Consider the following 13380-nt stretch of genomic DNA (forward strand, 5'->3'; position numbering starts at 1 on the left):
GATTTTCTTACAGAATTAAAAATGAGGAATCAGGTAATCTAACTACTAAATAGTCAGGTCTGCAATGGCATTTTCTAATATAGGTTAAAGTCCAGGTTAGCAACAGTTCTAATATTTGTCATCTATAAAGCTGGCTGCTTCTTGACCTTTTTTGGTAGCAATCTGAGCATTTTTCATTGAAGGGAGAAGCATCGTCCCCAAGCCACATGTATTTATCACTGAGGTTCTCAGATTGTTTTTAAATTAACTATAACTGCACCCTCAAGCTTGGAGTATAATGTAGAAATCCTGAATTTGATATTCATGATCCAGTTTAGTTCTGACCGCAGAGTTGTTTCTAATTATATGTGACTTGCAGGTCACCAAGATACACTAGGTCAATAAACACTGTAATAATATTTGCATGGAGTAGTCTCTGGTAAGTCTAAGGATAAGGTATGAATTTTGTTAGATGCTTTATCTCAATAGTTCTGAAAGCAGAGGAGGTCAAAAACTTTTGGGTCCCTAATTTTTTACAGATCCCTAAAACCATTAGCTTTCAGCACAAAAATACGCAGAAGGATTTTAAGTCTTTAAGTAAAATGATTATGAAATTCTCTTTCGAGGAAGAATTCACCATACTGAATGGCACTAATGTCTCATACTTTTCCACCAGTTTCTATTTGTGGTATTTCTATATTGTACTTAATCTTAAAAAGTTAGAGGGCACCAAACAAAAATAGTCGCATGCTCTTCTACACCACACCCCTGAAGAGGATTACAAACTAAAGTGAAACTGAATCTTCCAAATTAATTGGTTTAAAACACCTGTTTAAGAAATTACTTAGGTTTGTGCTCTAATCTCAGAGGTTTGGGTTTACTCTTCCTTCAGGCAGTGCAGGCTGCTACAACTTGTCTGTCACACCATTTCTTATTACGGCCTGTCTCTCCTTGCTGGAGACACTCTTCCTTCATCCATACAAAACAGATGAGAGCATGTTTTTTCTGTACATCAGTACTGTTAGGAATTTAAAGCTGGAGTTGGGATTTAGTTAACAGTGTCTTTCCTGTGCCTGCATCTCACTTGCTATCTCCTTGCATTTTCCCCTCAGAAAATGTATTCCAGAAGCTTTGAAGACTTGTATGGGTAGCATACATTCATTGTCTTGAGTTTTGTGATTGCTCTGAACTTTAATTTTTGTCCTTCTTGATTGTAATGTATTTAAGGCACAAATTTTTATATAAGGTCATCTTATAATACTAAGTCCATTGGGAAAATCATGGTGCTGGCTAGGTTTTAGTTCACCTTGATGGAATTACATGATTGTCATAGACATCACAGGGACACTAATGAGTCATTTAAACTATATTTAAGGAAATACAAAATACATTTTATTATAAAATTTCAGTGAATCATTCCCTTTCTGTATCCTGTGCACAGTAAATGAGACTGCTGTGAAACTTGAATGTGAAGAGCCATGGTTTGTGGCATGTATACATTTCTACTTGAAAATTTTTGAACCATATCCCAGATATATGAAGCAGGGCTTCTTACACAAGAGGATCGGAAGTCAGTTCCTTGTACTGGAAGGCAGGCATTTTAGGAGAGCTTTTCAAACAGTCTAGTAGCTGCTGAAATAAGAGGATTAACATCTTGTGACAGATGGCTATAGTTTTAATTGTCATAGGTTATAGTGGTCATTATTCTTTGCATTTAAACCATATAAGAAGAATTAACTGAGTGGCCCTGCTTAGCTGTCAATAGGGTTCTCCTAGCTCTTTGCATTTTAAGTGAGATTAATAAATGAAAACATGTTGTAGAGGCAGGGTGTAATTTATTGAAAGATTCATGAAGTTTCAATGACATTGTTAAGGTATTTAATTAGTCTCATAAAAAAGTAGTGACCCTTTTAGAGAAGCTGATAAGTCATATAATAGCTGTTAGATCCTCTTTATTCCTTGCTTTATAAGATTAACTTTGTGCTAAGCAATTTATGCTAAGTTTTCCCTTTTATTGGTAACCAAAGTTATCTGTGCTTCATGAATAGATTATTGGAGATAACATCATGTAATTAACAAGAGATGCAGAAAAGTAAAAGTACAATTTGTGTAAGAATTGTATGAGAGAGAATGTTAATTTCTTAACTAGGAAGGATATTTAAAGGGATAAAAGGAAGGCAAAATAGTGCAGTTCTTTGAAAGGATTAAAGTAACCTTATCTCATGTTCTTTCAGAAGGTGGGATTGCCTGAGTGTGTGAAAGTCATGTTCAATGAGCTATTCACAACTCTAATGAATTGTAGACACAAGTTTGCATTGCTTTTTTTTTTTTTTCCTTCCAAAAGTGATTGATAAGGTGTAAGTTATGCCTTAGCTATATTGAATAATGGAAGTTAGTAAAAGGGGAAATTGTGCAACATGCTGGTATGCGAAATTGTGTAGAAATGTCAATCTGAGGTGCTGTAAATTATAGTGTGTGGGGAGGAAGAGTGGGTAGATTTCCCACCCCTGCCGAGTAAACTTAAAATTAAGGATTTAAGACAATACCTGTCAGCAGCACTGCAGTGTACAGTTATCTTCTCCTTTTAAGTATTTCTGAAATGTCTGTGATTGTGGTCTCTTTGGAAATCCACACAGAACCCCATTTCCAATGTAATTTCCTTCTAGACCTCAGTTCCTGTATTTAAAAAAAAAAAGGTGATGATATGTAAGAATTTTCAAAGTAAAATTATAAGAGGATAAATTAGATGAGAGTTCATCACATTCCTTAAAACGGGGAAAAACACAGGTCAAAAATCACTTTCTTTGGTAGTTTAAGAAAAATCTTGATGTTTAGTACCTTGCTTTGAGTGTTCAGGCATTGGTAGGTTTTGGTTTTCACAGAAGATCATAGAATCATAGAATAGAATCATAGAATCGTTTAGGTTGGAAAAGACCTTTAAGATCATCCAGTCCAACCATTAACCTACACTACCAAATCCACACTAAACCAATCAAGGGTAGACTAGACTAAACCATGTCCCCAAGTGCCACGTCTACCCGTTTTTTGAACACTGACAGGGATGGTGACTCCACCACCTCTCTGGGAAGCCTCTTCCAATTCTTGACCACCCTTTCCATGAAGAAATTTCTCCTAATTTCCAGCCTAAACCTCCCTTGGCACAGCTTGAGCTCATTTCCTCTTGTCCTATTGCTAACTACTTGGGAGAAGAGACCAACACCCACCTCACTACAACCTCCTTTCAGGTAGTTGTAGAGAGCGATAAGGTCTCCCCTCAGCCTCCTCTTCTCCAGGCTAAACAACCCCAGTTCCCTCAGCCGCTCCTCATAAGGCCTGTGCTCCAGACCCTTCACCAGCCTTGTTGCCCTTCTCTGGACACGCTCCAGCACCTCAATGTCTTTCTTGTAGTGAGGGGCCCAAAACTGGACACAGTATTCCAGGGGCGGCCTCACCAGCGCCGAGTACAGGGGAACAATCACCTCCCTGCTCCTGCTGGCCACACTATTCCTGATACAAGCCCGGATGCTGTTGGCCTTCTTGGCCACCTGGGCACACTGCTGGCTCGTGTTCAGCCGGCTGTCTACCAACACCCCCAGGTCCTTTTTGGCCAGGCAGCTTTCCAGCCACTCTTCCCCAAGCCTGTAGCGTTGCATGGGGTTGTTGTGACCGAAGTGCAGGACCTGGCACTTAGCCTTGTTAAACCTCATACAGTTGGCCTCGGCCCATCGGTCCAGCCTGTCCAGGTCCCTCTGCAGGGCCATCCTACCCTCCAGCAGATCGACACTCCCACCCAACTTGGTGTCATCTGCAAACTTCCTGAGGGTGCACTCAATCCCTTCATCCAGATCATCGATAAAGATATTAAACAAGGCTGGCCCCAAAACAGAGCCCTGGGGAACACCGCTCATGACCGGCTGCCAACTGGACTTAACTCCATTTACCACAACTCTCTGGGCTCGGCCACCCAACCACTTTTTTACCCAGCGAAGACTACACCCGTCCAAGCCATGAGCTGCCAGCTTTCCAAGGAGAATATTGTGGGAGACGGTGTCAAAAGCTTTGCTAAAGTCCAGGTAAATGACATCCACAGCCTTTCCATCATCTACCAGGCGGGTCACCAGGTCGTAGAAGGAGATCAGGTTGGTGAAGCAGGACCTGCCTTTCATAAACCCATGCTGGCTGGGCCTGATCCCCTGGTTGACCTGCACTTGCCTGTTGAGTTCACTCAAGATGAACCTCTCCATAATCTTCCCTGGCACTGAGGTCAGGCTGACAGGCCTGTAGTTCCCCAGGTCCTCCTTCCAGCCCTTCTTGTAGATGGGCGTCACATTGGCAAGCCTCCAGTCATCAGGGACCTCCCCTGTTAACCCTGTTAACAAAGATAAGAAAGAATGGCCCCTTACAGCCCACAAAGCCTTACTGAGAAGACCGCTCAAGAGCCCTCCAGTTTTCAAAAATTACCATTTCCCTCTCAGGTCTTTGAAATACTTGTTAACACCAGGGCTGCAGGTAGTGGTTTGGAAAGAACTACAGTGCTGAAGTGGTTGCAGTTTTGTGAAGGATTTGTGTTGGTTAAGGACTTCTAAGCCAGACTGGGACATGGTTGGGTACGTCTGCTTCAGGTCTTGTGCTGTTCTCTGATTCTGCACTGTTTTTGCGACTAGCTTTAAATCTAGCTAAAAGCTCCATTTTAGGAGTCTTTCCTTGCAATTTTGCGCACTTTTGTTATTTAGTAAAAATAACAAGTCTGGGAATTATACTAAACAATCAATGATAATGATACTAAATCAGTAATAATGATACTAAATAATCAATCTGATAACAAGGAGAAGGGGAGAAGACTCTTCCAAAAAGTTACCGTATACACTCTGCCAGGTCTTTCTCATATAGACGTTTGGTAACTCAGTCTTTGGAACCATTGTCTGTATGAATGTGATCTAGCCTTGTGAGGTCTCACTGGAAAGGCACATAAATACTTTGTCCTTTCCCCCAGTGTCACAGTTGGCCCCAGCCTTGGACTGAAATGTAGCTCCTTGCAGCCTTGGCTGATCATATGAATTTGCAGTTCTCCCTTTTGTTCAGTTGAAACCTGTTAACTTGAAAATAAGTATTTTGAAGATTGTGAGATTTATTAAGTAGGGACGTTTCCTAAAAGGTATAGTAATAGTGAAGTAGTAATTAAAATTATTTTTTGTAGGGAGTCTTAGTTGTCATGTGTACTGAATATGTGGTTGTAATTTGAAACTGTCCAGATAGCGAAACCATGAAAAATGGGAGTAACTACTGTGCATATAAAGATTTATTATGCATCTATGTTACAGTATGCTTATTTTATCAAAAATAGACCATTATGAAAACTGGCTTTTGCACCTGCTCTTCATTAATTTTTGAAGTTAAATAGCTCTGCGTGGTCTTTTCTACAGAATACCAGAGGGCGCTTGGGTGTTACTAGTAGCAAATACTTGGGTGTTACTAGTAGCAAATACTTGGGTGTTACTAGTAGCAAATACTTGGGTGTTACTAGTAGCAAATACTTGCTGAATGTAGGGCTTAACACTAATGGTAAAATAATCCACTCCTAGAATTATAGCTAACTACTGTTAAGGGAAAAAAAAAAAAAAACCCACCCAAAACCAACCACCCTCAAAAACTTTAATGGAGAATGTTATACTACTATTTTTAGGACATTTAGAATTTGGCATAAGTAAAACTTGAAGTTGTAGTGTTAGTGTATTCCTATTAAATCGGAAAAAAAACCCTAATGGTATTTCAGAGTAACAGGCAAGTGTGTCATAACCTAGAAAAATATCCGTTGTAGTTTACATATTTTCTTTAAAAAAAAAGAAAAAGTCCTTTGTGTCTGGAAATAGTAGCTCTGGTTGAACCTTAGAGCTTTAGTTTCACATGAATTAATCCATCATACAAGCAAATTCCTGTTGGAATTGTCCTGAAAGCTTTTTCAGAAGAAAAATGTCAGCAATGTGAAATCAGAAAATACAAGCTTCCCCCCCACCCATGTTACTGTAATTTTGGGGCAGAATTTTATTTCACTCTTCAGGGATAGTAGAAGCAAAGCTAGTTTAGGAAAAAAGTGAAGGTCAGTCTTTTTCATGGATGTTAGGAGGAAGAGAATCAAACTAATATATTTTTTAAGAAGCAAATATTGATAATTAGGTTTTTTGCAAATAACAAATGTCTTTTCAATTAATTTTGCATGATTGGCCTTTGGTTATCAGCCAAGAAATGTGACCAGTCATATTTTAGTAGTTCTTCAAAATGTCATTTCTTAGTGATACTCAATTATCTGTATAGCATGCAGCTTTAATGTGGTGTGATTTATATCAGCCGTACTTCAATAGTTTTGCCATTTTTGAAACTTTTAGGTTTCAAAAAGCCCAGCCCTCTTGCATTGTGCATGGAGTAAGTGCTCTGGCAGGGAAGGGTGATTATTTCAGCACTAATGAATCCCGACATCAAGGGACAGCTCATGTTCGTTGCTCGATATAAAAAGGATCTTCAAGTTACTTTAAATGCAAAATGGAGAAGGAGGGTTGGCTTTAGGATTGGAAAATATTTGTTATATTTAAAAACTTAGCCTCAAAGTTTAACTGGAATTTTACTTAAAAAGGGGGGGAAAAAACCCAAAACAACCAACCCAGAATTCTTAACTGTGAGGGATGGAAACAGAGAGGCCAATAGGAAGAGTTCCAGACTTCAAATACTTCCTTCTTGCTCTGATTTTGTTGGAGTGTTTTGGAGTTATTTTGGCCCAAACTTGTGTTGTGGGATATACTTGTATGAAATATACCACTAATAAAAGCAGAGAAAAAAATATTTTCTCAGTGTATCTTGGTGGGCATTTGTTGGGATTTTTGGATACCAGCTTTTGGATAAGAGTTGGATAACTGTTAGTTTGTCATAAAATCAGTGGAAATACTTAGAGGACAGTAAATATTTGCTTCTTAAATTAAGCTGGGTGGACCCTTTGGTTCTGAAGGGAGCTTGAAATCAGTATTGCTTATATTTTTAACAATAAAATATCTTGCTGGTTATTAGTTTCTGTAATTTTTTTGTAAATAAACTGTAATCTCATTTTTTTAAAGTGTGACCTTTCTTAGATACAAAATAACCTTGCATTACTCAGTTCTAAAACTTAACTAAAGCTTATTTCATAAGGGTTTAAAGTTTCCTTATGATGGGAAATACAAAGCTGCTCTCGGGGTGTGTGTAGTACTACCAGACTTCCGTGGTTTGAACCAAAATGTTGTGCTGGTTGCCTGCCTCATTTTGAATTGTTTTGGTTGAAATTTTCCAAATACTTTGATTCTGAGATTGAAATGGTGGAAAAATATTGTTATGCCCAAGTGTTTTATTATTGTTTAAACAATAATATATACATTAAAAAAATAAAATAATAATAACAAGTGTTTTATTATTGCTCAATTTTTCAAGGAAGAAAATTGAGTTTGGCTGCACTGAGGATGTTTCTGTATGGAAGAACTGTGTGAAATTTAACAGGACTTCCCATGCATTTGCAATTCAGGGCTGCTTTGGGATGAGGTAGATCTGGGCATAATAACAAGGGTACAGGTTGGCAGGAGAGGGAAGGCTGGTGCGAAGAAGAGTTTATTTAAACTACAAGTAGAGGATCTTTTTCAACCTGTCATCTAATTTACTTTTTGCCTGGCAGGAAAAAGAGGGGAAATTGCCTGGACTGTGTACAGGCAAGAAAGGCAGGGTCTGGTGGGGCAAATCGGAGCTCCTGACTGGCTGCCACAAGACAAGACCACCAGCTCGGAGTCAGGCAGCTGGGAAGCTGGATCCATGGTGGGATTAGGAACCAGCAGGCAGAGTGAAAGACGTGATGGGGATGAGAGAATGTACCTGAAGAGCAAGCAGGACCAGGAGGACAGTAAGGCTAATTGGACAAAGAATTGATACTGGGGAAGATGCTTGAGACTGGGTTACAAATTTGGTCATAGAAGCAGAGATGCCTGCTTATTTTGTAGCCTAAGCCTGTATTTTGTAGCCTAGCACTAAAACTGAAGGTTGGGAGTGAGGGGAAAGACTGATAAGGATCTGTTAGCTCGACCAGGGCAGAATATGTTGAGTTTAGAAGAAGCAGGTAGAGGAGACTATGGTCACTGCAGTGCTATTTGGTGCTTGGAAACAAGCCCAGCCAGATGATTACTGCTGCCAGTTCTTCAGCTTGGGTGGCAAATAATGTGATACTTATCCTTTATTAGCCCAGATTTCAGTAAGTTTCCACATAATTTGATTTTGCTGGCTATTTTAGAAATAACTAAGATATGCATAGGCATATATTGTGTCTAGAGAAAAACACAGGGAGAATTTCAGAGCTTCCAAGTCAAACTCTCAGAAAATAGGAAAAAGCAGGTTGTCTGTCAAGACTGCTTTCTCTCCCTAGGTACAACATGTTCATGTGACTGACTACATGCGGTAAATAAGATGCAAGATAAAAACCATCTTGTGTGAAAACTGCCCTGATGAACTGGTTTCTTCCCTGCCTCTGTTGCAATGACCTTATGCATTATGCAGTGACAAACTAATAACTAAATAGCTAAATATCAGTCGGTTTGCTGGGTGCCTCACTCGAGGCCGTGCAGCTTGTGGAAGCGCTGTGTATTCCCTAGCATGGCTGTAAGAGCAATGCTTTGAGTAGTAGGCTTTTGTCACCAAGGCTTCCAAGATGAGGGAATGTATTTAACCTTAGTTTGAAAGTACCTCTGGCAGCTCCTACGTGCGGTGATGGTAGAGGTGTGTTTTGGGAGCGAAGGGTCAGGGTCCTCAAGGTTTGTGTTTGGTTGCTCTTTTGGCAGGCAGCCAGTGCTGTCCTGCTCAACACAAGGGAAGGGCAATGCAGTTGAACAGCCTTGTTCAGCTAAACCTGAACGGATTTTGATGGGACAAATAAATGTCACTTACTCCATCCCAGACAGCTCCCTCTTCCTCCAACTGTTGTTGTTTGCAGGCAGCCTGTGAAATTCAAAGGCGTTAGTCCCTTCTGAGGTGGCGAGAATATTTTGCGTTGGTAACTGTTCACTTGCAGAAGTGTAGCAGCTCCTCCTACAAACAGTATGTGTGTTATGAGGACTGTCATGCTTGAGTGTAATATAATGTCTTTCCGCTAAATGAAATACCCACAGGAGACTGGCTGACTAGGAGCACTGGCAATGGGATATAGACCCTTTAATCTCTAGGAATGATAAAGTATTTACAGTTGATGGCTGTATAATGACATAAAATAAGTAGTCACAGTCTTGCTTCCAAATGAGAAATCTTAATATCTCACATATTCCTGTTTAGATGTTTTCAAGAAGACCACAGATTTAATAATGTCTGTGATCCTCAGTGCCTCTCTCACCTACTTGTTCGGGCCTTGCCAATCCCAGCTGTATTGTGCTGGTAGAAGGGTGTGAAGCAGTTTTGTCTTGTGCTACCTTGGTAGCGAATGGACTTCAGTTTCCAGGGCAAATACCCATTTTTGCTGTGTGAGAAGTTCTTTTCCTAAAACGCTAGTTTTTGCAGTACGGATAGGATAGAGTGAGACTGCACGTGCTGTTGGTGAGGGCAGATCAATAGATGAATGATAAGCCAGTGCAACTTAGCTGTTTGGTCCTTTGCTGATGACCATATTTCAGTCTAGCAGGGAGTGTTTGGTCTGAAATCTGTTTTGGGAAGCTTGTCTTCAGCAGTGGCAAGCTTTTAACTTCTAAGGTGAGGATCACATGTAGACAGAACAGGTGCTACCACTGATTTCAGAATCCATATAAAGATGAAAACAAGGATGTTCTTAGATTATTTTCATTACTTATTTTATTTACTCACACGTAATAAGGAAATGTTTGTTAACATAATAATTTGTGAGACATAGCTTCTTCCAGTTATCAGAGGTTGCCAACATGTTTTGTCAACTTCTGATATAAAATAAAAAAAAATAATAGCGTGAATTACTTAATTAAGCGTGGGTTCTGCAAAGGTCTGCTTTTGGATTCACATCCTGCTTTCTGCAAAATGTAAAGGCTCACTTTACACATTTAAAAAAAGACTTACTGGAGGAAAGAGCATCTGAAGCATTATATGAAAGACAGCAAAATGATAAGTTGTGAATAGACAGAAGTGTTACTCTCCTGTTATTTCTTTTGAAAGATGATGATTTTAATTTTCTGGATGCCATAAATTGTTCTTCTCCCACCCTTTTTTTTTTAAGAACATCTGCTTCACTTCTGTAGCTTACATTGTACTAAATTGATGATGAACAGCACGGTTTAAGAAGATAAATGTCAGGAATGTCTTCTAAAGCAGACATTCAGATTTTTTTGGATTAATGGGAAAGAAGGTCAATAATTGCACGGATTTCAGTAAGCTTGAGAAGAAATGGCATTCCTGTGGTGCTAGTGATTATTAAAACATTGTGAATTCATTTCAAGATACTGTGCTGGTGTTTAATATCTCTTCCATTGTGAAATAATGATTCAGTAAGGGCTGCCAATTTTTACAGATCATAGGAGTTAACTCATAACGCAATTGTATTTCTAAGATAAGAAAGTTATAGCAGGCAATAGATAAATTCCTGGATGGTAGTCTTAATCTCAGTTTTGTCTTATTAAATAGGGCCCTCCAGACTTCCAGCAGCATACGCCTGGACCAGTTCCTACCAACTTCTCCCAAGCCCCAAGGCTGCCAATCCAGGACCAGTGGAGAGGGCCACCACCACCACCACCACCGCTCCCTCCTCCACCTCCTCAGGACAGAGATCCTTTCTTCATAGCAGGTAAGCATTTTCATTTCCATTAACATGCAAAATCCACTTTTTTTGAAATGGTTATGCAGTGTAAGCGTGAATCATATAACATGAAGTGTTTGGAAGAACCTGAAGACCGGAAGACCCTGTTTGATGTAGCCAGACTCATACATGCCAAAAATTCTGGTGGTCTGGTATCTTTTTCCTTCCCTTATGTAATCTTGTGTCTCCATCTGTAACTACCATCAATCTGTGTGTTTATACAGATACAAAATAAACTTAGTGCCTATAATTGTTGTGATAAAGTTGTAGTTTGTTACATTTTAGATAACTAGTATTCTCCGTACACTTTGGTTTCCACTAGTAACTCTTCAAACCATGTGGACTACATGTGTACTGTAAGAAATCTGTTAAGGTTAGCTAAAATGATACAGCATAACAAAATAGGTTGTGTGTGTGAGTGCATGTAGGTAAGCATATATACGTAATGTGCATATATATAATCAATATTTTATAGGTTTTTACACACACGAAATACATAAAAATTTGCTAAATATCTGGTCGGCAAATGGCGTAAAAATTTTGTGAGTTCTTGCATATTTTAAACTCTAATCCCTGGAATCCTTCATTGATTTCATTAGAGTAGAATTTCTAAAAAATATTCCTTATTCCAGCGAATTACCAGTTGTGCTGATCTTTAAAGCATCAATTCCTTTTATACGCAGGTGGCAGAAGCAAGAGAAATGTAACCTTGCGGGTAGCTCTTAAAATTAAAACATCTCGTACGATTTTGCTTTCTACAAATTGCAGGTTACTTTTCCAAATAAAGCAGAGCTTCGTGTCTTGAAAGTGTGTTTGTGTCCCAAGGAGGTTGTCATTTAAGTACTTACCTGATTCCCACAGATGCAAGGTTTCCAAGCCATCACTTGTTTGAGCAGCGGAGCCCCCCACCACCGCCACCTCCACCGCTTCTTAATAGTGCGCACCCTGTCCCTACCCAAAATCCGATGCCATTCAGCCAGCCCGGGCCGGCGTTTAATCAGCAGGGACAGCAGCCGGTGTTTCCCAGAGAGCGGCCAGTACGGCCGAACATGCAGCCTCAAGGCCCTGTGGGGATTCTCCACTTCAACCAGCCGGGTTCTGCGAATCCGCGGCCGTTCATCCCTCCGAGGCAGCAGTTCCTGCAGGCGCCGGGACAGCCCTTCCTCGCCGCACACACGCAGCCCAGCATGCAGGTACGGGTCTGCAGCGGGAAGGGGCCCACGAGGAGTGTGTGAAGTGACCCAGTGCTGCCTTGTAGGCTCATAGCACTAACGTAACTAAAGTGCGGTTATTTGAGATTACAGGTATGATGTGATGGACCTGTAACACTTCATTGCTATGCCCGAAAAAGCGATTAATTTTCTCCCCGGTTGCCAGCACTAACGTATTTCCAATAGCGAGCCTGCAGCCCGGCCCTGGTACCTTAAGTTGCTTTAGCTCCGCGGAGGTAGGGAGAGCCCCGGCCCCGGCCCCGCGGCAGGGCGGGCGCGCCCTCTGTCGCTCAGCTGCTGAGCCCGGCAGGGAGCCGGGGGCCTCCCGCCCGCCGGGAGGCAGCCGAATCGCAGCCTGCAGCGGGTAAATGTTCTGGGGATGTGGAGGGCCCTGCGTGTTCAGTGGGCTTTGTGCAGGACCTTTTCACGGGGTCTGTGTTTTGAACGTGGGGAAATCCTGAAGTCTGGTGATGGGGAGAGGTGACGGGGGTGGAAACAAAAGGCGGGGGGGGGGGGGGGGGGAACCCACAAACCACCCAAATCCAAACAGTTTAAAAGTCATTAGAGAAGGGGGCAGAGGGCAGGAACCCTTGCATTTGTCTCTTTCCATTTCAGCTGTTGCCTTACACAAGTTTAAGTGTAGAACTACCTTGCACAGCTGCTGTTACTCTGTTTTTTTTTACTCAGTATATTTTTTATTTAGCCTGGTCCATAGCTGCTTACAGATGTATTTAGGACTTGGGAGGCTGGAGCTACTTTTCAGGAATTTATTACCTTGAAACTAAAACCAAATAATCTTTCTCTTCATGTGAAGGGTCCCTTGCATCCTCCATTACAGCCTCAGCCACAACCTCAGCCGCAGCAGCACCATCACCAGCAGCCTCAGCAGCACCATCACCAGCAGCAGCAGCAGCAACACCATCATCATCTCCAAGGGCCACCGCAGCCCTTGATGCCCATGAATCAGCCACAGTTCAGGCCTCATATGCAGGCCACACAGCAGCAGCCAAATAACAACAGGATGCAGTGTCAGCCGCGACAGGGTCCAATGAAGCCAAGACACGTAAGTACCACGTACATTGGTGTTGCCTTGCATAGTTCTGCTTGGGTCACAAGCATGTAAGCACAGGTTTCAGAAGTCACCAGCGCGGTTTTTCAGTCCCATTTATTCCGTCCTGCTCTGTCACCTTCTTGCACCATTTCTTGCTCCTTTTCTGCCTTGATTATTTTATAACCTATATCCAAAAATAGCACGTGTATCTTTCCCATTTTCTTTTCTCCTCCAGTCTTCAGTGTTTTTCTTGATCTGGGTCCAATAAGAGATAATGCACTTGCCCAAGAACTGGCAATAAAGGGGTTTTGGAGGATAGGTTTGCTTAATAA

At 41.1% G+C, this 13380-nt stretch overlaps 1 protein-coding gene across 6 annotated transcripts in view; it reads left to right on the forward strand.

Moving 5' to 3' along the window:
• RBM33 (RNA binding motif protein 33) overlaps nt 1-13380 on the forward strand; it is a 106411-nt gene that overhangs the window by 50907 nt on the left and 42124 nt on the right. For all 6 annotated transcript variants that reach the window (XM_075704653.1, XM_075704654.1, XM_075704656.1 and 3 more), the window contains exons 11-13: nt 10615-10774; nt 11648-11979; nt 12812-13060. In XM_075704653.1, coding sequence (XP_075560768.1) covers nt 10615-10774; nt 11648-11979; nt 12812-13060 — 741 coding nt within the window. The remainder of the gene's footprint in view (nt 1-10614; nt 10775-11647; nt 11980-12811; nt 13061-13380) is intronic.

This window comes from Pelecanus crispus, chromosome 2 (genome assembly GCF_030463565.1).
Source record: "Pelecanus crispus isolate bPelCri1 chromosome 2, bPelCri1.pri, whole genome shotgun sequence".
Taxonomy (NCBI): Eukaryota; Metazoa; Chordata; class Aves; order Pelecaniformes; family Pelecanidae; genus Pelecanus; species Pelecanus crispus.